Source organism: Octopus bimaculoides, chromosome 6 (assembly GCF_001194135.2).
Source record: "Octopus bimaculoides isolate UCB-OBI-ISO-001 chromosome 6, ASM119413v2, whole genome shotgun sequence".
NCBI classification, from domain to species: Eukaryota; Metazoa; Mollusca; class Cephalopoda; order Octopoda; family Octopodidae; genus Octopus; species Octopus bimaculoides.
Window position 1 is genome coordinate 581,053 of NC_068986.1, and position 26,981 is coordinate 608,033.

Below are 26,981 nucleotides of genomic sequence, written 5' to 3' on the forward strand. Positions count from 1 at the left end.
ACAAAGGCACAAGATCAGAATATGGGGGGAAGAGGTTAGTTATTCAACTGACTGCAGTACTTGAGTTGTGTTTTATTTTATTGCCCAAAATGCGTGAAAAGCAAAGTTAACTTCAGTGGGATTTGGACTCAGAAAGCTAAAAACTATAGCAAATCACATAAGACATGTTCTCTGAGACCCTAATGGTTCAGATAAACTGAACATCCTCAAACTCAGTACCAAGAAGCATTTCATCCTTGACCCCTACATTTCTGTCACTCCTCTCCTTTAATAAAAGTTATTATAATTTCTAATTTTGGCACGAGGTCAGCAACTGGTTGCGGGGTGGGGTGGGGGGCGTCACTCGATTACATTTACCCCAGGGCTCAACTGATACTTATTTCAACGACTGTGAAAGGATAAAAGGCAAATATACATTTATCTATGTATATAGACTCGACATCATATAATTAATTAAAATATTCTTGCTGTAACATTCAGCTAAAGTAGTTTTTAATATTGAGACAGTAAATTAAACATATTTACATGGATACATACATTATGAACCAGTTTGTTCCTTTTTGTCAAAATACAGTTGTCCGTGCTTCATTCTTTTTAAATTGTCAGCATTATGATCAAATTAATCCTACAGTGAAATCCTAATATAGTGTGACGCCGGATTAATGTGGACACAAATATTTAATAAAACACTTAATGCATCTGACCAAGCAGCGGGTCAATCATTCTTTGCCTGCGTTTGTGCTAAGTACTATTACGTGTGAATAAACATCATATAATCCAAGTCATTTAATTTTTCCACTGTGAGTTGACTGCTCTGTCTACTACTAAATGTAAATAAAATGCATTACATACACGATAAATTTTCCGATGAACGATAGTAGTATGGGTCGCTGGTGAAGCTAACCATACCTCCGTTTTTATTTACTATTGTATAGGTGAGCAGACACATTATAAACCGAAGTCACATTTCTCTATATAATTATCAATTAACTGCTTTAATCAAATATCCCTCGCCACAATACAAGACAAACATATCACATTATAGAAAGGTTCACAAAGGTACCGTAGCACGTGGCGACTGAACTGGCCATCAAAACCTGTCTATTTGTGGCTTATTGATACTTTTAATATACATTAATAAAATACATCATAAAATAAAATGCATTATAACATGATTCTTGTCGCCCCTACTTTACATATAACCTTTGTTCCAAGTGTCCCCCACCCCAGAAATATAAATTCCTACACACACCAGTACAGATTAAGCATAAGTTGTGTAATCAATTATTTCATCCCAATACTTGATTGATCCTTAATTTATCAACCCCTGAATTTACGAAATGCAAAGTCAACGTCGACGAGGTTTGAAATCAAAACATTAAACCAAACAACTACATATTGCAAGATCTTTGGTCCGATGTTTTACCAACTCTTTCAATCCATCTCCCACGTGATAATCTACCATTAACGTCTCTAACATATAATGAAATATAACGGATCTTTGAATCAATAGATGAGCGTTGTTAAATGGAGAAAACTGTTGCTCTAATACCGGTCAACCAGACTCCATTGACTAACTATCAACCACAAAGAAGAAAACGCTATTTCTTTTGTACTTGGGCATAAAACCTCATTTCTATCGAACAAAACGGATTGAAAATATATATAGTATTTACCTATTTCACTAGAACACCAACACTGCAAATTAATGGAACTAGCTGAAACAGGTTCCGTAACTAGTTTACAAATGAAAGTTTACCATTATATTAAGGAGTTCGTCACCTAAGAACTAAGTCATTATTAACTTACAAGAGATCTGTTGTTGTTGTTTTGGCTATTGCTATTATTGTTGCTATCATCATCATCATCATCATCACTACTACTACTACTACTATTATTATTATTATAGGCTATAGGCTCTTGAAAAGAGCTATTGATTGCTTGGACACAAGAATCTTGTAATTCACTTGCAATATAATAAACGTCTATTTCTTTATACAAAATATTGACCGCAAAGGATCTTAAATAAGTGTTGCTATATTTTCCCATTCTTTGGAATACAATGAAGGAAAATGGTCAAGCCATTTTGTTACTATTGTTAGTTGCACAGATTAATTCAACATATTCAAAGAGAAATAAACCAATGAGGGAGCCTCTATGGTATGTAGACATGCTAGAAGTAGTACTAAATTACCATAAAATCACACCTTACAGTCTTTTAAAAAAATTAACATAGGTAGTCTGAAATGAACTATGTCTCAAAAGATGAGACGGAAAGAGGACAAGCAAAGTTGACTTCAGTAGGATTTGAGCTTTGCTTCTCCCTCGCGAATGATTGTGAATATCATTTCCTTCAAGAAGGTGGCTGGTTTTATCCACAGAATATTGACTCTTCTTCAGTTGAATTGAGTTCCTCTGCAAAGAGCAGTTTCTTTCTACAGGAGATATGTCCTAAATCACATTTTCATAGCTTTTAAAAAATTTTTGTGGTAGGTCATTTTTCGATTTATTTTTATTTTTAGAATGTCTGCTTATCCCCTCCAGCCTGTGACTGGTCTCCATTCTGATAAGTGGATGGGATGATATTGCGATGAAGGGGTACTTCCTTGTCGTTTAGTACTAGCTGTTGCTATTGCAGGTGACTCTCCCAGTCTTTTACCGGTTGTGGATTGATAAGGGGGGGTTCGGGAATCCCGTACTTTACTCCCGGTAATGTGAATGGGACATTTTTATTTGGTGACTTTTTATTTGTTGAATCTGGTGTCTCCTTAGTACCGACAGCCCCTATGGTTTGGCCTTGTGCTGTAAAGAAAGCTTTTAAAGGAATCTTACTCCTACATGTGTAGCAACTCGGTTATCTACCTGGGATACTCTAATATTAACCAACTGTTCTTGATTACCCATCAATTATAAAGAGTACATTATTTTTGTTCGTACTTCTTGGTCGTTAAGTACTGGTCGACTACAGAGATAGTCGATTACACCAATACTTGAGCAAGCGGTACTTTATCTTATTGGCTATGATTATTTGAAAAGTAAAAGTTGCCTTCGACGACATTTGAACTAAGAACATAAAGGTCGCGAAATCACACACCGCAGGATAGTTAGTCTCAGTGAGATTTAAACTCTGGACGTAAAGAGGTAACACCGCAAGGCATTTTACCCAGAGTTCTATTGAATGTCATCTATCACCAACATCAGCAACAACAAATAACAAAATATAATATTCATGAACGAGAATCTAGAATACTTGAAAACCAAACACCATCAATAAAAGTTTAGGTGGGTGTTGTTTTTGTTTTTGTTTTTTTTTTTTGTTTTTTTTGCTGAATCTCAGTTGATGTAACCTAGGTGTATTGCTCTTATTTGTAGGGATATGATGATGAATCAGCTTTATACAAAACCACTGTAGACTGGACAGCATCCAGAGTGAGTGTACAATCAAACTATGAGGCTGTTTATGTACAGATAACAGAAGCCACAAAAGAAGCTAACAGTTCCATAGATTTCGTATGTCAAGCAGTCCGTATATTGACAAATACACGTAAGTACTGGCAAATGTTTCAGATTTTGCCGAAATTTTGTATAAATTATTTATTCGTAATATCTGTTACGTCACAAACAATTAGCATAAGAGGCAAACAAGCACTTATTACATATTTTAATACTGAAGCATGTGAAGGTTGGTAACCTAAGGTTTGGAGCTTACTATCATAAAGTCGAGGTTTCGATTCTTAGAACGTGAAACGCACTGTGTCCTTGAGTAATATACTTCACGTCACGTTGCTCCAGGCTACTCAGCTGAAAATGATTACCGGCTGAGAGGTGGATAGAGCGCTCTTTTCCTCCTGTTGTCACATCCAGGGTGTTCCGCTGTATCAAGAATGTGACGACCGACAATGTGTTTATGTTTGTTCGCGACAACATAAACACTGAAAACAATTAGTTAAAGCATGATACATGTTATTTGCGAGTGATAGTTTGCTCTCCTTTTTCATGGCTTTCTTTTAATAATTGGCATATCAGGTTAGAAGCGAGTACATTCCATTATTGAAGTCAGATGTTGGATTATATCATTCTTCATTGAATATTGTCCGAGGATTTAGAATCTCTTATTCCACACGCACACGCGCGTGTGTGTGTGTGTGTGTGTGTGTGTGTGTGTGTGTGTGTGTGTGTGTGTGTGTGTGTGTGTGTGTGTGTGTGTGTGTGTGTGTGTGTGTGCGCGCGTGTCTTTATGTCTGCGTTTGTTCTCCATTGCCGCTTGACAACCGATGTTAGTGTGCTAACGTAACTTAGCGGTTCGGGAAAAATGACAAATAGAATAAGTTCTAGGCTTTAAAAGATAGTTCTGGAGTAGATCCGTTCAACTAAAATTCCTTCAAGGCGGTGCCCCAGCATAGCCACAGACTAATCTCGGAAACAAGTAAAAGAAAGGATAAGAGAAAAGATGCAAATCCATATGTATATATATCCGTCCCCACTCGCAATATATAAACAAAGAAACGACCATCAGTCGCTGATCTTGCAGCAAGCTAAAGCAGCTGGTTTTCAAATCTCTGACAGATTTCATGTAGTAACAGTACTAAATTGTAATGTCTGTACCACTTTTACGAGGCTGTTCTGTGCGGAACGTATTTTACAACATTTTAACCCAGGAAGACATCTTTACCCGCTGGTTTACGAATTTTTACAGTGATATGTTCCTTGCCTAGCAACTAGAGAATTTTAGGAATGCTTTCCGTATGTGACATATTGCTGTGTCACACTGTTGATAGTATTTTCATGTCTTCTTTCTGCATTCTTCAAGAATGCCATCCTCTCCTACGAATTCTGTAGGTTTCTGTTTACCAATTCCAACGTTCCAGTTCTAAATTATGATTATAAATACGAACTTTTCGTCAGAGTAAAATAGCAACAGAGCCTGCATTTATTACCACGCATATTCTCTTTTCACTAACCTTTGGTGAAATGCTCGGATCTGACGGTGTTCTATATTAAGAGTGCAATGTCTGATCAGTTATATTTATAGCGCACGCACACACACACACACACACACACACACACACACACACACACACACACACACACACACACACACACACACACACACACACACACACACACACATCAATTTTGATTGGTAACTTGCTCCAAGCACATTTCAGTGTTGATTTCAAGTCACGGCATATGAGAATATGTTGTACATTTTCTCAACAAAATCAACGATGGTTACTTTTTGTTATCACAACATGAGAAGGCAGAAACAAAATGTATAACTTCAATTTCTATCTTATTCTCGGATAGTAAGTTTTGAAGTGAGACGCGAAATAATGTTAATTATCGTGGACTAAGGTATTCCCCGTTTGTCTATTTTTTTTTTTATCTAGCCTGAGAAGTGGCTACATAAACGTAAGGAGATATAAAACACCTCCTCCTCTGCAATTTCATATTAAATAGATTTGATCTACAGATATACAGTCTCATGAGATATTATTATACACTTTGTGTATGGAACTCAATACTGAAAACAATTCAGCCGAGCTACTTACATCAAGGAATTATATCATGCATCAGTACATACTTAGATCGCGGAGAGAATTTGATTCCTTTTCTATACTTTCTATATAAGTATGGTGTTGTTGTGTGGTCTCAAATAACTCTTAATTAAGGAGAGGCATAATCAACAATCATGGCTATCCGATCAGAGCAAAATGGTGTATGCTTCATTAACGAGAATATGATTCACCAATGCAATGCTAAACTTTACCAAATGATGTGTAAATATTTCACTCACATAGACAGACGTGTAGGCTCCCTTCAATATCACGTTGTAATTTTTGTTATTTTCTGAAAGAACACATTTAGGTTTCTTTTAATACTGAAATTATCATTCAATTTACTGATGACTAAATAAATGACACAGTCTCATAGAATATCCTATCAATGCGTTCTGGGTGAATTTAGTAGACGGAAACTGTGTGGAAGCCAATGGTGTGTGTATGCATGTATCTTTGTATATAAATATGTATTTTCTTGTGTGTCTTTGTATTTGTCTCTCGCGCCTGCCAACCGTGTTATTTGTTTGTGTCTCCGTAACTTGGCGGTTCAGCAAAAAGAACGCGAAAGAATAAGCATCAGATTTAAAATAAGTACTAGAATTGAACTTTCGGCTAGACGCTTCAAGATGGTGTCTCAGCATGGCTGCAATCCAATGAATGAAACAAGTAAAAGAATAAGAATATACAGATATCACTATAGTCGGAGTTGAACTTGTCTAACAAGTGGCGTTATCTGAGACCGTGAGTTAAAACTGAAACAACAACATCGTAGAAAAGTCACTTGATAACACGCAAATGTGTTAAATTCATTTCAAATTGATTTATTTCATGGTGTGTTTGAAGTTTCGTCGCATAACTGTGACCTACCCACTGACACATGCAGTAGTGACCCATTCGCAGTCGTGCAACGTTAACGTTAACACCTCATGTGATATATATTTGTGCATAAAGTAAAATTAACAACTTTATACGTTTGTAAATTGCTCTTTCACGGTGTAGCTATCAATATTTGTGCTAGTAATTCGTTTTAGAATATTGAGTTATAATAGCTAAGAAGTTCTGATCGTTGAATTTGTTTTTTTTTTTAATTTGAAATAATACATTTTTGGTGCCATCAATTTTGTTTACATTATCACTGAGAGATGTTTATGTCTGAAAGCAATTATAATTACGGTAGTCTACGCGCAGCAAGACCGAATGGCCTCCAGTTTTCTGCTTATTTTCTTTTAATTTTACATGTATTATCTTTCCTTTTAGTAACTTATGCACAAATTTCATTTTAATGACATGAGCAAAATGTTGGATTTTTTTCTGTAATTAAAGCTTGATTAAAATAAATATTTTAAATGGGTTTACAAGAAATATAAGAATAAATTTTTAATCAGTATTCCAAATACGTTTATTTAATCCAAGAAAACTCTGGCAAAGCTCAATTAATAAATTTCTGCCGACAAAATTGAATGTACCCACAGATTTTAATGAAGAAACGAGACCCTCATTAAAAATGAAACTTTACTAGACTCAGAAGAAAATTACAATGTTTTCCAGTAGTTTGTGATTGTTTCTCTATAAATGAAATTCATTCATTCAAACCAATAACTAAACAATTTCTTTCATGAGATTCAGAAAAAAAAAATAATTGCAACTACCAACATCGATGAGAAACGCAGTCCATTTTTGTATTTTACTTTGTTTGCCTCGGGTAAAACCATTGGAAACAATCTCCGTTATTAGAGATTATTTTTAACGATATTGAAATAACGAATTATTTATGCTTTCCCAACTTTTCTTGACGTGTTCATTTACTTTCACTATTCTGCACAGTTCAAAGAGATGTTTCACTACATTTAACAAAAAACCAAAGAAAGTAATCGAAAATAGATATGTGGATTTAAGTGGAAATGATAAGGGGAACCCAAAAGAACTAAAGTGTTACGAAATCCTAATGTCAAAATTGTATTAATAATGCGTTCTAACATAAGCAAGAGGCCTGAGAATGGGCATGACGAATAACAAGAAGAGGAGGAATGTGTAAGTCGGGTGACCTGAATGGAGATGGCATGAATGCAACCAACTCCGAAGAACAGAAGACAATGTAGTAGTATTAGAAAAAGTAGAATGGGTGGACAGTAGATCTGTGGAGTATGATGGCAAACTGTATTTAAGTTGGAGAGAATGATATTCAAAAGCCATCTCTTCTACTCTGAAGACATTTGTAGGCTAAGTTCTTTGTGCAAAAACTGAATTGAAGTGACGGAATGCAATGGAGTTGGATTGTTATTATTCCAATACTTCCCAAGTCCGTAAACAATAAATTATACGACCATTGAGGCGAGTCTTGCAGAAAAAAAAGTGTCTGAAGACAAATCAAGTCGAATGTATTTACGAGCGTTGAAAACTAATGGAATTTTCCTTTTCCAGCAAATAGATTTCAATTTCAGTAAGGATATGTAAAAATGGTTGAAATCAACGCAAAATATTGCGCAAGAATGTTTAAATCTACGTAAACGTTTTCACACGAAGTTCCATTTTCTTCTAAAGTCTTTTAGGATAAAATCCCATTATTTAAACTAGGTAAATCTAAATGATGACTATCGACTTTAAGATTAGTTTAAACAGGAGTCCTATACCAGAAAAGTTTAGAAAATGAAGAATGTCTGTATTTTTCCTCGCAATATTATTGGAACAAATTGAATGTATAATCTAAACATCAAGAAGTGTATGAAACATTTTGTGGGTGGAAAAATTGGATGAGCATCGGACAAAAAAGTATTTACTTTCAACTATTTATATTCTGGTTTCAAATTTTGACATAGTTTAATGACTTTTATTTTTCCAGTGTCAATGAAATGAATATCTGTCAGATTCTGTGAATCTCTTCAGTAGTTTTTCGGTCTCTTCTAAAATTGATAAATTATTATTACAGAGAAACACCGGGTGTCACAATCAGCAAGGGGCCAGTTTAAATGCTTTGTGATATTTAGCTACCGTCTGATTTCAAATTCATCTGGGATCAAAAGTAAAACACTTTGTCTAACAGACTTCAACAGATAAAAAAAATTAATAATTCTTTTATTTGTTTCGGTCATTTAGGCTGCGACTATGCTGGGACACCGCATTGAAGAATTTTTGGTCAAGATAATCGACCCCAGTACTTTTTTTTTAAGTCAGGGACTAATTCTATCGATTTCTTTTGTCGAACCGCTAAGTTATAGGAACATAAATACATCACCATCGGTCGTCAAACGGCGGTGGAGGACAAACACAGACACAAAGACACACGACGGGCTTCTTTCAGTTTCTGTCTTCCAAATCCACTCACAAGGCTTTGGTCGGCCCGAGGCTATAGTAGAAGACACTTGGACAAGGTGCCACGCAGTGGGACTGAACCCGGAACCATATGGTTGGGAAGCAAGCTTCTTACCGTAATAGTTTCACATTCTGGCACAAGGTGAACGATTTTTGAGAGGAAGAGCTAGTCGATTACATCGACATCAGTACTTGACTGGTACTTATTTGACTGACATCGAAAGCGGCAAAATTTTAACCCAGACGACGAAATGCCCCTGGGTATTTTGTCCGGTGTGCTAACGATTCTGCCAGCACGCCACCTTCATAAAGATAGTTTTGTTTCAAATTTTGGCACAAGGCCAGCAATTTCAGTGTAGTAGGTAACTCGGTTACATCGACCCCAGGACTTGACTGGTACTTATTTCATCGGCACCGAAATGATGAAATAGCTTAAAAACGGCCGAAATACTACTAAGCATTTTGTTCGGCGAACTTAATAGCTTTGCCATCTCGCCGCCTCAATGATAATAATAATGATTAGAAGAAGAATGATCACGCTGAATGCTTCCCCACACACAAACATCTCTATTTAATGACTTGAGGTCGCTGAGCAGATAACCCTGCTTCTAAGGTGACCCCAGCACGTGCACTTGCACTGCGTATTCTAAATAAAGTTATGCTCGACAGAAGGCGGAAGGTGAGACGTTTACCTTATTCTTATGCAGGGATAGGGGTCTCGTCAATCCAACCGGTTGTCAGTTTCCAAAAGCGGTTCCTTACAAACTTTCGTTGATATTCTCTCTGAAGTCCCTGAGGACTTCAACACCGTCAGGGTATTAGTTTTTCTTTTATGGCAGTGTTTATATTTCTAATTGTATGGATGATGTTTTTGTGTTGTGTTGTTTGTTGGTGAAATCATCCTGATTGATGTCCATGTCTTTTAACCGCCGTCTTCATTATATTTATGGCATTATAGTTTATGGTTCTTACGGATTGTACTTGGTTTGAATGTATAATGGCTTTGATGGTATTTGTACTGACGGTTGTCTTTCTGGTGGTGAGTGTGGTAATGGTGGTGGTGGTGGTTGTAGTGTGGGTAGTGGTGGTGATGCTGATGTTATTGTTTTTGTTCGGTATGTTTTTTTACCAGCATTAAATGTTACGCTTTTAATGTAAAATCATTTCTTTCTATAACAGGTCTTTACACCGTCTTTTTGGCAGTCAGCACAGCATTGCCTATCGCCATGATGACAGCAGGTAAATAACTTTAACGCTGAGTTGTCTTTTCTTTTTTTTTTCTTTTTGATATATTTATTTTATTTTGCATTTTTCCGAATCCGTGAATTTAGTAATTTGTAAACATTTATTCGTTTGAGTGAAGAATTGGAAGAAACATAATTGTTTTACTTTCAGACGCAGCTTCAGCGTGAAAAAAAAATCGAATTTAAAAACATGATCGAACATTTTGAAATTATGTTAATAGTGAATTACTATTATGAAAGGCAGACTCTAAGTCTTTTATAACACCAAAGATATCTACTTCTGGAAAATTTATTGCAATTTAATTCAGATGCTACAAGAGCAGGGAAAAAAGACTACTTCTGTTTTTCGGTCAATGAGGAAAATTTTGACTAAGTTTTTTTTTTACTTTTTTTACATATACCCTTCTTACGTTACCAGTTCTTATCCAAATTCGTGGTATTGGTCCATTTGAGTTATCTACCTTAGATCATATTTTTTTCTTTTATTATGTTTGCAGTAACATGGATAAAGAAGGTAGCGAGCGGGCAGAGTGGTTAGCACGTCGGGCGAAATGCTGAGCGGTATTTCGTCTGTCTTTACGTTCTGAGTTCAAATTCCACCGAGGTTGACTTTGCCATTCATCCTTTCGGGATCGATAAATTAAGTACCAGTTGCGTACTGCGGTCGATGTGATCGACTTAATCCCTTTTTCTCTCCTTGTAACAGTAATTGAACGGGTCCCAATAACTTATCTAATCATACTATAATACTTGATGCTATTGGATTTATAAAATTGGATTGAAAACCTTGGAAATGTCATGTTAGCAATTTAACATTAGCACAGCACTTTATTGCTGTAAATGAAAAGAGAAATTTGTCTTTCTAAACAACGCCTCGAAGTTTTATGGAATATAAAAATCTCAATTGTGTACATTAAAAGAATCTCTGCTTCTAATCGTTTTAAATAATTTGTAGTCAAAATTCATAATTTTTTTCTGATGAAATGTAAATTATATTATATTGTAGATTATGTGAGATTGCAAAGAAAAAATACTTCCAACCATTTTATATATCTCTTTTTAATCACAGAGATAAATACTTTAGACTTTCGTTAGTCATTCACCATTTATTCATGTTTTGAGTTTTTTTTTTATTCTGTCTTACCAAGGTGCTAAATTACACTTTAAATTTACATTTGTAATAAATATAAAACATATTTTTATGTAATAAATGTAAAATTATTACATACACATACATACACGCATACATACATATATAAATTTAACGTATATATGAACATATATGCGTGTGCATGTGTGTATATATTTGTGTGTGCATATATATGCACATATGTATATGTATGTTTGCATACACACACACACACACACACACACATATATATATATATATATATATATATATATATATATATATATACGCATAGAGAACTTTAAACTGCATCAAGTAATGGGGTTCTGATTCGGTATTTCCAGGGTTTTGAAGATTGTAGGACCACTTCTTAACCCCTATTGTTCCGAGGTCTTTGATCCAGGGTATTAGAACCTGTCAGGGTCCCACCTATGAGTTATCATATATTGATATTCCGAGTGCAGGGACACAGAAATACCTTTAACTCGTGTTAGGGTGCGCAGTAAAATCACTGCAAGTGAGGGACCCCAACCTGTTGTCACAGCATCCTTCTAGGATCTCCATACCAGCTCACCTGCATTCCTCTTATAGTCACTCTTTATCCCTTGGGCTTAGTTCTCATGAAGACTCTGGAGTTTAAGTTCAAACCATTTGACTACTACAGTTGAGGTCTAGAGATGCTCAACTGGTTTTCGTTGGACAACCTACAGGACGAAAAACAAAACCAGTCGATGGACTGATGAATTCGGTAGAGTTAAAGGACATTTCTCTTACAGCTGGGAGTGAAAGACCCCTAGTCCTAGTTTAGACATCTTTCTAGGAGAATATGATTCCGAAATAACACGCGTCTTATTGCAAAGCCAGAAATCTTGACCTTGTAGGTGAGACTCTTAGCGGTGTTGTGCAAGCTGTTATTGACTTTACATTTCAGCGCAGGCATTACTGACAGGCCTTGTTTTTAACATTTATGGTAAGATAATTTGTCAGTAACGGTTATACTCGTCTACGACTTGATAGCCACCATGTATGTAAGTATGTATGTAAGTATGTATGTATGTATGTATTGTGACAGTTGGGGGGAAAAAGAGAAGTGCCGCTGACGCCTTTTCAAAGCCTGAAAGCCTGATGGAAAGATGAGATGGAGAGAATACATTAGACCCAGATCAGAGACCGGACCCAAATATTGGCAACAGAGTGTACTCCACTAAAGACCAGTCAGGTGGGGATGTCGGTAAAATTCATTTTACCGATCAATAACATTTTATATCGACTGTCTATTTTTTTTTAATGTTTCAATGAAACACTTTAATTCCCACCGAAGTGATTGCTGAAGTTTGTAAAACACTTGATGTGTTGGTTGTCAATTTTCGTTCTTGTTACCTTTTTTTATTTATTCTTGATTGTAACATACCTGATAATTATTTTTAATGAAATCGATCTAAGCTTGTAATTTTATATATTCTTTTTTTTTTTTAATAGTTTTCTCTTAAACATCATTAATTCCGTAGGAAATTGTGTCAATTGAACGCTTCCTCCAGACATAACTGTCCAAGTGCTACGTTTTATTCTCTTCATTAAAACGTTTAATAGTGTTTATCAGCTACTGGAGTTTTCAAATGTTCATATTTCGTATTTGCAGCATGAGTACCAGATCTCATGTTTTCCGTCGAATCGGCGAAGACCGTCTGGTCGTCCTTAAGGATAACTGATGACAAAGTGCATTACAGAAGTCTTCAGACTTTTTCAGGAGGGACAAAACCTTAATCACCTTCAAAGTAGGATCCTCTGACTTCAACGCACAAGTTGTAGCATTCCTGCCACCTTGTGAAGGCCGTGGAATTCCTCCTAAGCGAAGGTAATCAAAACCCTTGTCACAGCCTCCTTCACCTTCAAAATGTCAATCCTTGTTGGTTCTCTTTTAGCTTGGGCAACAACCAAGTGACAGGGTACAAGGTCTGCACTGCAGGGTGGGGTGTGAGGGACAGTTTTGATGTCCATCTCTCACAAGTAGTTGATCACCAGGGTACTTGTCACTAAGCACCCTCGGAACAAACTTAGCACAAATTTTGCGCATGTTCATATCTTCATGAATAATTCTGTGTACAGTTGCCACACCAACTCTAAACTAAAATGTTTAATGTCTTCATAGACGCGTGACGGTCTTCTCCACCAGCTCCGATGTCCTGACGTTCCTCTCCCTCAGGATTCTCTCATCGTCTCTTACCTTCTCTCTAGCGAAAAAGTTAATCTATGTGTAGTCTGTAGTCTGGAGCATTTCATAAGCTTCTATCGCGTTTTACCCACTTTAACACAAAACTTTATTGCATAGCGGGTTTGCAAACGCCCTGAATGCATTCTGCAAACCAATCAGCTGTGACAAGCTGTGTATTTTTTTTTTTTGTAGGGTGTGTTCAAATTGTTGTTACAGCTGTCTCCTTCACTCTACAATAACAAAAGTTGGCAGATAAGCTTATAAGATCTATAGTAATGATGTACTAAAATTACCACAATCTACGAGAGTTATAACTACCTCTCCTAAAAAAGCCTCAAAACTTCTGAAACGCACTTCATAAGATTCTTGCCGTGTTTCTATTTTCAACATAATGATGATACCTATTGGGTCTTCCATTGTTGTGGACGATGACCAAAGACATCACACGAGAGAAGAAAATGGTACGTCTGGCTGTAGCCGATCAGTCCGATGCGGTCTTGAAATGTTCTGCTGATGGCCAGATTGGGCATCGGTGATCTGCTGGGACTGAGAGCGAGGAGTTGGCTCTGGCGTGGCACAGCTCACGTTTTCTGTGTGCCCTTGCAATCCTGTTCGATACGTAGGAGGTGGCACCTCTAATAGTGCAGCTTCGCCCGGTAGGGCGGTCTTGCACTTGCATTTTCCTGATGTTGGAGTTGATCTCAAAGCTCTTCAGTGAGGTTTTGAGTGAGTCCTTGAAGCGCTTTATCAGTCCACTTTGCGTGCATTTAACTTCTGTTAGTTCGCTCCTGGAGAGGCGTGTGTCAGGCAATCGAACAAGACGGCCTGCCCATCTGACTTGCCCTCTCCTCAGCAGTGTGTAGATGCTTGGCAGATCAGGTCGCGAGAGGACTTCCGTGTCTAGGACTTTGTCTTGCCAGATGATTTTCAATAGCTTTCTCACATGGAAGCGGTTTGGCTTTTTGACGTGGAATTCATAAACCATCCAAGTCTCGCAAGCGTACAGCAAAATAGGAAGTAGAACTTGGCGATGAGGACACCAATTGTAACGATGACACTGATGGTGACCATGATGATGATGATGAGTAAGGAGTAAGAGAAAGGAAGGAGGGAGAAAATGGGAAGAAGGTTGACGGTGAGGAGAGGGAGAAGATAACAGGAGGAGCCTGAGGAAATATTTAATCTTAACAAAAGCTTCTTTGTTAAAAAAAAACCCAGGATGTGTTTCAGAATATTTTTTCAGTCAGACAAATAACATCGTTTAATCCTTGGAACAAAAGTCTTTAATTTGGCTTCGAATTCAAGACGGGGACTTATACGTGGGGGCTTCGTTTACTACAAATAGCTTCCCTCGAATCACACATTAAATAACAAAAGAACGTATTAGATAACCAGTGCAATCTATCCCGAATCAAACCAGGATTGTCACGCTTGGATTGCTTTTGGTCATCTGTCTGTTCAGTCAGATTTGACTTGGTGAACGTCCATTGAGAAAGATAAGTGTATCTTTACTCAAATGTTTGTATAATACCGTTATTATACAATGTCAGCCAAGAGTTAATTCATTCCCCTTGCATGCCTCCAATTTGATTAAAGTTTCTGAGTTAATTCCCTTAATCTTTTGATACTGTTAAAGGTAAATAACATTTCTTCTAATTATGGGTGTAATTTCAATTGATAAAAAAAATTCTGTGGTTCAGTACGTTAAGTATATAAGCCCACGTTTAACTCTATATTCTTTATGCAGAAGGCAGCGCTGGAAAATTTTCCAGTGTCATTAATATAATAGACATTAGCTTTTGGCTATTTATGCTCGTGTTTATAAAAGTCTGTATGAACGTACGAGGGTGTGTGTGTGTGTGTGTGTGTGTGTGTGTGTGTGTGTGTGTGTGTGTGTGTGTGTGTGTGTGTGTGTGTGTGTGTGTGTGTGTGTGTGTGTGTGCAAGTATGTGCATGTGTGTACGTATGAGTGCACGAACACGTTTATGTTTTTGCATGTTATTCTCCAGTGATGAGGTGACATAGTGTAAAAAGTTATGCCATGCCCATATCAGCTGCAGGCGAAATAAATATTAAGTTAATAGTGTTGTGTAAATGTTACATCTGGCAATGTGTAGCTGTAATGTGTAGCTTGAAATGTTACCAATATTAGGCTGAATGCTAATTCAGGAGATCACTCTCTCTCTCTCTCTCTTTCTCTCTCTCTCTCTCTCTCTCTCTCTCTCTCTCTCTCTCTCTCTCTCTCTCTCTCTCTCTCTCTCTCTCTCTCTCTCTCTCTCTCTCTCTCTCTCTCTCTCTCTCTCTCTCTCTCTCAACAATTTAAAATTACTCAATCTACATTAGTGCATCTAGGACTACATTAATTTTTTCTTTTTTCTTTTTGTTTTTTTCTTTCAATGGGAATGTCAGGGCTAAAATGTTTTCGTCATAGGTTTACCCGGTCAACGTTGGCCTCGAACTAAACAACAGCATTGTCCTTAGGTTATCTACATCTGCTAAGGAAACTAGAGCTAAACACTCTTTTCATGATCACTCGAGTTCATAGGTAGATTTATCAATTTACATTTTACCTCGACAACTGATCAATACTTAACTAGATCTTTTCATATATGTTACTGTTTATTATATAGAAGAATATATTTCAGAGAAGTTTACTGCGTTAAATAGAAGCCACAAAACCGACTTAGCCTAGATAAAATATTTCACTCTTAATGGTTTACCGTGTATACTGGAGGCCCTTGGTTGGTTTAATATCTGAATACTGAACTAAGAATATCTGCAATTTTTGGATAGAGGAACAATCGATTATATAAACTCCTATATACGACTGTTAGTTACTGTGATTGTGATTAATGGAATATTAAGAACACATATCTAGAAATTTAAGTAAAGCCGGAACTCATTTGCACTTAGACACAATGAAACAAATTACAATTATGTGAATTAGCTTTAAATACAACGCAGTGCTAATGACGGGATCGAACGTTAAACTCTCTGTCTTTAGCAGCAAGTAGCAGATTATAAACGTTGTCGTTTTCTTTCATTAGAAAACAATATTATTTGAGATATTACGATAAATCAATGCTGAACTGAAAAGTACAGGTAAATAAGAAACGACTGGAAGGCTGAAGATATGAAGATATAAAAGGGGAAGAGAGAACAGTAAGAGGAAATAATCTTACGAACAGAGAAAATTGTTAGGTAAATTATAGTTGTATGTTGGCGATAGAATAAAAAATCATATTGCCAACATGACAATTCTATTTGGTGGAAGATTAATATCATAGCTGTGGACTTGCATTGTGTGTCTTGAGCCCAAACTGTTTTCTAATTCCTAATGCTATCAGATTGAACGCGCTGAATAGTTAAGATAAACACACTTAAGACAAACAAAAGTCTTCTTAAACAAATACATAAAGGTAACTCTGTTTAGTTGTGATTGGATTTACTTTTGACTATCAGAGAAGGATCAATTGTTCTAAGAGAAAATATCAGTGCACGGTTTGTGTTTTATAAGAAACAGCATTATCTAAATCAATTGAAGCTCACGTTGTTTGGTTTGAGATTAAATAATCTTTTAGATTCTTACCCAACTTTTAAACACGCATTCTTTACCATTTCCATTTAATCCTTTATTTATTCTTTCTTCATTATGATTTTTTTAATATATATTTTGGCATAATATAAAGACACAATACATGTTATTTAAATGAATATTTATATATGACTAAATTGATTACTGAGGCTTGTCTCTGTGGTAACTGAACTAGTGTCACTGGGTATTCAGATAAAATGGCGGCTTTTTAGATAATATCACGAAAAGTTAGGCTTATCATTATTTTTAAAGTTCAGTTACAGATGATACAGTATTGCCGAATGCTTAGGAAATTCTCTTCGCAATCTTGAGATCCGGGTTTTGATTACGCTACTTGGCATCTTGGAAAGGTGACATTTTTCTATAGCTTATGGTTGATTCATACTTTTGGAATGAAATTGGGTAGATGGAATATGCATGTAAGCCTGGCGAAAGGACTGTACTTCTAATGCAAAAGTAGATCGTTTTCACACTGTTCAACGCTGATTACGCATAAGAAGTACTTAAAGAGTAAACGTGTCTGTAGAATATTCAGCCACTTACACATGAATCCAATGAGCCTCTTCGTTCAATTGATCGAACACTTCATCTCTCACGCTCGGAAATTCTGACAGAGAACCATTTATTCAGGTGTATGAATTATAAACATTATCTAGTTAGTGTTTGTGTATGTATATATACATGCGTTTGTGTGTGAGAGAGAAAGAGAAAGTTAATGCTCAACACGAATTGATGGATAAATATTATTTATTTGTGGCTTAACAAGAAAACCAATGATGATTTCATTGGCTGCCTTGTTCAATAGTTCAAGCGTACCACATGGAAATATTGGTGCTCGTGGGGACTAGTACCAACATTTCTATATGGTACACTTAAAATATTGTGAAGATCTTTTCACACGTAGTTTTTGTTTGTTTTAACAGTATCTTATCGATGAATAAGTATTGATTCCGTACCTTAGTAAAATGTAATATGCATGGCAGGGCTTTAGGAATCAGTTTATCACAGTTTACCTACTTGTTTTGCATCGCTTAGCCTTGACACTGGACTCCTTGATGAAGTCTGAAGGGCTTCATTGTGACAAACAGCAGGGCTACTTTTAGACTTGGTGGAGCACAACTTTCCCTAGATCTGATCACTGCCAATTTCTTCCTAATTAAGAGAGCAAGTGAGAAACAGATCTACAAAAATAAAGAGTTTGGAGAAAGAGAGGAATAGACTTCAATACAGGAATCTAGTTTGTCCACTCTGAAACGAAGGAAGGCAAAAATTGATGAGATTTTAACACAGCGCAGTGAACCGAAACGATTACTGAAGGATTTAACTTAACGCTCCAATGACTCAGCTTACTGACCACTTCCGGCTAATGTTATCGATCTCCAGATACTGAAGTTCAGAGTCCACTTTAATTAGGATGTGGATTCTGAATATGTGTGCGTCTGCGCGTGTCTGTACGTATGTGTGTATACACATACATACACATATATGTATATATTGATGCTTATACACCCGTCTATATACATCTATATATATATATATATATATATATATATATATATATATATATATATATCGTCAGTGGATCATATATCCGAAAAAGAAGCCCACTCTAAACGTTAAAGCAGAGATATATTTACAGGAAGTTAATTATATGGCTGGTCATAGACTGACCAATGGTTTCGCATCCATAAAACACTTCGCCTTATAGACGATTCGTCTAACTCTAATGGGCGCGGACATTGGAGCCTGATGAGTCGTCCATAAGGCTAAGTCCTTCTCAACATATAGAGATCAAATTCTGTTCTAAATATTATAAATCAGCAAGTGAAATTAATTCTGAATATCTTAGTAATTAACTCTCCTCTTCTATGAAATACACAAACAGTTGACACTTGATTGGATTTTCTGTTGTTGTTTCTTTTCTTTTTTTTTTTTTCGACTAAGAGGCAAACTTAAATTCTTTGGGAAATTTTCTGTGAACATGAAACAGAATATTTTATGTAAAATTGATCGAAATTGACGCTGGTGACCTGCTTCAATCATTTCACTTAAACTCCTTATGTGTGTGTGTGTGTGTGTGTAATTATATGTCTGCGTGTGCACACCTATGTAATCTCATTATAATATAGACATTTAAAATACCTAACAATGAAATGTACTTGCTTGTAATGCGCACACACATACACATATATATACACACACATATATGTATATATATACACATGTATACATATATTTACATATATGTGTGTGTATGTATGTGCGTATGTTTATATATATAATATATGTACGTATACTTGCATATATATATATATATATATATATATATATATATATATATATATATATGCATCTATATGTGAGAGTGGTAGGGAGGGAGAGTGAAGGAGAGGGAGAAGATAATTGACTGACAGACTAGGTTGTTATGCACCGTACATAAGTATACACAGCTATGTGTAAATATTAGTTATACATAGGTAGATGTGTATATCAATTTTGTTTGTATTTTAAAACAACTCTGTATGTGGAAGAATATAGAGACAGGCCAAACAGACAGATAAACAAAAATATTGTAAGTGATCTAACATGAAATAATATTTAAACTGAGTCAGACAAGCAGACATCTTCAGAATTTATTTAAGAACTATGTTGTCTTTTTTTTTTTTCATGTTTTGCTCTTTTCGTTTTTGTTTTGTTTTGTAGTTCGTTTAATTTTTAATATTTTATTTTTCATATAAAATAAACAATATCTGTTGAGCCATCACTGCAAATTTATTTAAATATGTTCACAATATTTAAAATCTTTTGTTTATAGTCTGGTGACAATATATTGTCGTTGATGTTGGTTTCTTTGACCCCGGTTCGGCCCTAATTGAGCAGACACCGCACCTTAGACATTTCAGGCATAACAATGTGTCTTTTTGCACACATGGTAATACGATAGCTAGAGTCATTCTCCTTGTGAAAGTTTTGAGGGAGATTTGGTAGAAATATCCGATAGAAAAGTGACCACGCAGAGACTCCGTAGCTAATATGGTTTAGATAATAATGAGTATTATTGGTTTCAAATTTTGGCACAAGGCCAGCAAGTTTGAGGATGGAAGTAAATCGATTACATCGACCCCAGTGCTCAACTGGTACTTATTTTATCGACTTCAGTGCTCAACTGATATTTATTTTATTTCATTGACCCCGAAAGTAGGAAAGGTAAAGTCTACCTTGGTGGAATTTGGTGATGTATAATATTGAATCACTGAGCAAAGCGGCGAGCGGGCAGAATCGTTAGCACACCGGTCGAAATGCTTTGCGGCATTTCGTTCGTCTTTACGTTCCTGGTTCAAATTCCGCCGAGGTTGGCTTTGCCTTTCGTCTCTTTCGGGGTCGATAAAATAAGTAACAATCGAGGGCTGGAGTCGATGTAATCGACTTACCCCCACCGCCGGCCTCCGAACCTGCTAGCCTTGGATCAAAATTTTAAACCGACATTAAATTACTGAGCTGTAAAGTCATTGTTGAAGGTTTTGCTTCCATATAGAAGAAACCGTGACTGTATTTACTTCAGAATAATGAAGTTTCGGGTTCGATCCTATGTGTGGCATCTTGGACAAGTGTCTTTTAGTGTAGTTTCGAATTGATCTAATCTCTATGAATGGAATTTGGTTGACTAAAACTATATGGAAGCCCATCAGATGATCGATAATTGTTTTGTGATAGCTACTCTAATCCATTTTCTACTTTAACACCACACTTTGGGTGCTTTGAGTAGATCCCACATTGTTGCAAGGATTCGAACTTGGTATTCAGTCCGGGGATAAGTTGACATCGTAATGTGTCATTTTCTGCTACTGTAACCCATGGGTTCGAGGTCCACTGATCCTTCTCCATCCCAATTCCAGCACTAAGGTCAGAGGCCCTGATCTCTGCTCTGAATAAACCCAAAAAATACTCATATCTTCTTCTCACTCCCTATCTCCCACTCTTTCTCCATCCCTCCGTCTACCCCGTCTCTCCTTCTCTCTCTCTCTCTTCTCACATGATGAAACGAACCGAGTATTCCAGTATTTCAAACTTATATGAAACAGTTGTCAATATCACATTTGTCTATTCCTACGGGTATCGAAGACGCATGGCTTAGTGGTTATAATGTTACGATCAGAGGGATAGCGGTTTCAATTCCTGGATCGGCTGTGCGCTGTGTTCTGTTTCTGAAAAAAAAAACGCGAATGACCGTTTAGAGATTTCCTCGTCAGTATGGTTTAGATGCTAATGAGTAATATTGGCTTCAAATTTTTGAACAAGGCTAGTAAGTTCGAAGGAGGAAGTAAGTTGATTACATCGACCTCAGTGTTCAATTGGTATTTATTTTATCAACTGTGTTTTACTAGCACTTCATCTCACATTACTCTAATGATCTCTTCGACACCTGACGTGTGGTACACCGTGCACCTGTTCAGGCAACGTCGATTTGATCAACAAAGTGAATTAATGTACAGTATAAACGAATCATTCGTGCTGGTTGTTCAATACGAAATTGCAGAACCATCTTTCTCGGACTACGAAAGACTACTATCACTCATTCGCTCATTCTTACTACTGATAGCTACTTGTAAGAAACTGACATAACCATGGACTACGCCGACAATGCAGCTCTGGTAACAGGAAACGAACTATGGTCCATACTAGTAGTCAAATACCTTATCTAGTCCGTCACTGCAATTTTCCCTTTTTAGTGATCTGTAATACTTTCCAGCTTTTAAGTGGCTATTTAAAAGTATTCTACAGGGTGTCCACAAAGTCTGGGTACATGGGGATTACCACATATTTTAAGAAATTATTATTTCTTATATTTAATTGTTCATGTTATGATTTTATTTACTCCATGTACCCAGACCTTGTGAACACCCTGTAGTGTACAATTTTCAATAATTATTATATAATATTGGGATCTTTTTAACTAGACATAATGGCTTTAAATATTAAGGGTAGGGAAATAAAATGTGTCTCTGTTCAAAATACAGATCTGACTCAAAACACCGGATGCTTTCTTCCTGCTATACACCATTCGCTATCAAATAGTTTAATATCAAATAAATCAATGATGTAGCCATCACTCCCTAGCATGTGTGATCTGTTAGCATGAAGCATGCTTTCGTTAATTATTGTAGGTACCTATGTGATCACGAACAGACCCTCCTACCTTTGAATCAGCGGAACATCGAAGATGTGACAGCTAGAAGGAGAGCAAGCTGCACCAGTACTCGGCTGATACACATTTTCCGCTGAGAAGACTGGAGCAACAGGGAACGAAATGCCTTGCTCAAGGTCACAACATACCACGCGGTTCAGGAATCGAACTCACAGTATTATGATCGTGAAGAAACCTATGTGAAGAATTATTACAAGATGTAGACATCTTCTTTGTAGGAGTTGATCATCTAGTTGAAAATTATAGCAAGAAAGTCGTTAACTAGACTCTAAAATACATTTAAATTGATAGAGTGGGTTCTAGAATACTCTGTTAGCACTTACAGCAAGAAAGGAATCTGCTAAATATCCTCTTATGCCAGTCGAAGAGTAAGGAATGATAGCCATTAGTACAGTAAGTCTCAAACTGACAAATACCAAGCCCCACAAAAGATATTTAATGAATGTTTTGGCACCCAATTTTGTATTAATAAAATGACAAAATAAAGTTTTATAAATCTTTCTCCATATAATTCTATCTTCGCCTTGTTGGATAAGCTTAAAATATTGGAAACCATCTAAACTTTATAAACATGGCAGTTTCTCCGTAATTTGATGGAAACTGTATAGAAGACCGTCGGGTGGATTGCACTAGTACTTAAAGTACAATCTTGTCACACCTTGCTTTATGTTGACTCAGTTGGAGAATTACATTAAGAGTTACATGTACATGGAATACTCATCCATTAACACGTTAATTCACAAGCTTTTTATATTCTTTTCCAGTGGATCGAACAGCTGAATATTTACAGACGCACCCCACCACCCACTATAAAAACATTGTTAGTTGACAGAGCTGCAAAAAATATTTCATCAATGTTTTTTGGTTTTATTTCTTTTTAATATATTTTCGATTTCATAAACCATAAACGAAAAAGCTACTATTGAATATATGATGTTTTTTTTATTGAATTATTTCTTTACAGGTGTGAAGTATCTGAACGATTGTCCAAAACAGCCTAAAATACCTGTGTACCTGCTGGTCGGCGGTTGCTTCGGCACGCTAAAGATGGTGTATACAATATGGCGTCAAGTTCGACAGCGTCGTTTTGACAGTTTACCCGATCTCGTTGGTTTTGATCCCACTGAAGAAGCGATTTTCTCAACTCGTTCCTATCGCCTCATGGACACAATTCTCGTTCTTTTCCTCATTTGCTGGATCTTAACTGGAACTTACTGGGTTTTTCTCATCTGGAAACCAAACTTCGAGCAACTGCTACATGACCCCAACAATTGGTGTAACAAATCTGTGTACGGTCTGGCATTTTTCCAGATTATTGTTTCATACGCATGGATGGCACTAGCCTTATTGACTCTGATCGGATTGTTTATATCCTACTACTGCCGGAGATCGAAACCTGGCGAACAAAGAAGTCAAACTACAGACGTGAAGTGATGACTCTGATATTTATAATCACTGATCAAATATATAAAAAGCGAAGTCAAAAGGGGTATAATTTTGTGACAAAACAATAAATATTGTCTACGGATTTAAAGCTTTACGTAATGGATTCTAGGATCACCTTGAATGTTCATGTTTCAGCACGAAAATGAAATAAGGTATATTATTATTATTATTATTATTATTATTATTAGTCAAGACGAAGAGCGCGATTCGATTGTATATAGATAGATGGCTCTTGATTTTAGCACGAAAACGATCAAGTTTTTTCACTGATAAAACATATCGATTTTTCAATTTCTGATTCATGTTTGAATGGTTCGAAGTCCATTGGTCCAGGATTGGGTTCAACACTGGAGTCTAGCGAAACTAACAGGGCTGAGAAGGAATAAAATGCAAAAGCTGTAATTTACATTACGATTTTCCTTAGACACCCGGCTGCTTTGGTGATTTCCCGCGCTCTTCGTCTTCACTATTTACCTTCGTGAAGAGTTACGTCAATCTTTTTTAAAATATAAAAATCAAGTAGATTGATTTTATTATTATTATTATTATTATTATTATTATCTTTCAATTTTGTTCCCTTTCTTGCCGAGTGTCTTCCCAGCGCTTACGGCAAAGAAACTTACTATATACATTGGTATGCCATCAAAATAAACACACCAGATTGTTCATTTACAAAGGCATGAGATAAGAAAAAATGAAAAAAGAAAACAAAGAAAATAAGGAGGAAAAGGAAAGAAAATTCACAGCGACAGTGCTCTACTCAATACGTGTGACCAGTTACCAGTTAAGACAATTTTATGCACTTCCTGCATGGATGATAAGCCAGGGATCATCCTCAAATAATTTTCAGTTCCCTTTTTTATTATTCCATGCGCTCCTGCAATCACTGGTATTGTAAATGTCTTTCGATTTCAATCAACAAATCATTATATTTTCTGAGCTTATCAGATTCTTTTGCCGAGATATGATTACAATATATGTTCATGTCAATCAATAAACAAATTACAGTGTTTTGGTCTTTCACAACAATATCTGGTTTATTAACTTTGATGGTCCGGTCTGTATGTATTGGAAAGTTCCAAAGAATCGTAACAATTTCTCCTTCAGTTACAGCCTCAGAATGGTGCTTGTACTATTTGTCAGCAGATTTGATTTTAAAATGCAGACATATTATCCAGTGTAGATATTAGCCAACTCTGTCATGTCTAGAGTTATACTCTTCTGGTGATAAAATCTTACACCTAGAGATTAGGTGGTCCACTGTCTCAATCTCATCGTTGCAGTATCAGCACTTTGGGTCTACTCCATTTTTCATCACATTGGCTTCGTAATTCCAGGTCAGTAAGTTCTGACATTGAGCAGCTGAATTAAGCCTTCGTTCTCTACCTTTAGTCCTTAGTTCCGTGGCCACTGAAGAGTGTGTTTCTGGTCTACATCAGCTTGTTTGCCACGGGCCACATATTTGCCTTGCAGAGGTCTTTGTTCCCACCTATCAGCCAATTGTTAAACGCCTTTTGCTTTGCCATTGATTTCACCTTCTTTGCAACAACAGTTGTCACACTTCCATCATGCTGTTTAATCTGGATATTGTGCATGAACTCACTAGTAAATCTTTTGCTCTCCTTCGTGACAGAATGAAGCTTCTTACGTTTCTTGTGGTTTTTAACATCCAGATGTTTCAAGATATTTGACCACTCCAGTTGCGGCGATTTTGTAAGAGGTTTCAAATTGGATCGAGTCTCACCCTCCTTGGGCTCTGAAAAAGTAAAGACGATCTGCATATGCCTTTGAATGGTGCATCTTATTGCAAGCCAGCAGCTTACGGATTTTCCAGTCAATCTTCCTTATTTCGATCATATTCCAGTTCAACACATTGAAACTGTAAATAAAAACTGGAGCTGCGAAGGAATTTATGGCTAACACCTTTTGACGTGCATTTAACTCTGATTTTGGGACTCCTCGAACTCTCCTGTAGCATTCCTCCCGGATCTTCTCTTTCATGCTTGTATGCTGAATGCCAGAGCTCTCATTTATTCCAATGTATTAGTAAATTTGTTCCTGCTCAAGTTGTTTCATAAATGTGTCAACATCTAACACCACTGAATGTGAAGTCTTCAATTTCCCTTTCTGGAAAGTGGCCTTGGCATTTTTATCAAGACCAAATTCCATCCCGATGTCATCACTGAATGCTTTCACAGTACAAAATAGACTTTCAAGCTCATTATCGTCTTTGCCATAGAGTTTTAAGTCATCCATGTAAAATAGATGACTTATTTTCTTGTCTTGTTATTATTATATAATTGTTCAATGTTTGGTAGTTTGAGGCAAATTTCTACTGCATCACCTGCCACACCTCCGTGTTGCCGGGGTGTGTGCAGCATTGTGTGTTCTTTTCTGTTGTTGGGAGAACACAAACACTTCCCGGTATTGTATTGCGTTAATTATTTTTTTTTTGTTGAGGTGTGGTGCAATCTTTTGTTGTATTATTGCTTCTATTGTGTGTTGAGTGTGTAATGCGTTGGTTAAAATAGCTTGCTGGTGAAAGTTTATTTCAATGGATATATCATTATTATTATTATTAGCTTAGACGCTTTTATGTAACTCAAATTTATTGTATCGTCATGTACCATCCTCGATCTTTTTGTAAATCCTTAGTAGTTAATAAATGAAACACTATATTATTATTATCATTATTATTATTCAATAGCCTTATCTTTATTGCAAGTTTTCTTTGCTCAACCGAGCGCAGCTTTGTGTGCCCTGAGAATGTGCTGTAGTCTGTTTTGGTGCTGTCATTTTTACTGTATTGAGTGTTGTACATAATATATGAGTTGCTAGCTGCGCTATTTTTCTGTGTTACATATATTCATAAGTCCTGGAGTTTGTGTTATGCATTTGTCTGCATATTTTTTTTTACCATACCTAACGCACCTATTATTATAAAGATGTCTTCCACCTCCAGGTTTCACATTCGAGTTATCTCAATTTCCACATCTTTGTTTCTCTATTCCGTTATTATTATTATTATCATCATCATCATCATCATCATCATTATTAAGGCGATGAGCTGGCAGAAGCGTCAGCACGCCGGGTAAAATGCTTAGCAGCATTTCGTCCGTTCTTGCGCTCTGAGTTCAAATTCCGCCGAGGTTAACTCCGCCTTTCATTCTTTTTGGGTCGATAAATTAAGTACCAGTCAACTGCTGAGGTCGATGTGATCGATTTATCCTCCCCACAAATTTCAGGCCTTTTGCCTATAGTAAAAAAGATTATTATTAT

At 36.4% G+C, this 26,981-nt stretch overlaps 1 protein-coding gene across 4 annotated transcripts in view; it reads left to right on the top strand.

Annotated features, from left to right (window-relative positions):
• LOC106873602 (transmembrane protein 272) overlaps positions 1-26,981 on the top strand; it is a 220,705-nt gene that overhangs the window by 189,479 nt on the left and 4,245 nt on the right. For all 4 annotated transcript variants that reach the window (XM_052968519.1, XM_052968517.1, XM_052968516.1 and 1 more), the window contains exons 3-5: positions 3,373-3,544; positions 10,050-10,109; positions 23,221-23,854. In XM_052968519.1, coding sequence (XP_052824479.1) covers positions 3,373-3,544; positions 10,050-10,109; positions 23,221-23,690 — 702 coding nt within the window. In that variant the 3' untranslated portion in view covers positions 23,691-23,854. The remainder of the gene's footprint in view (positions 1-3,372; positions 3,545-10,049; positions 10,110-23,220; positions 23,855-26,981) is intronic.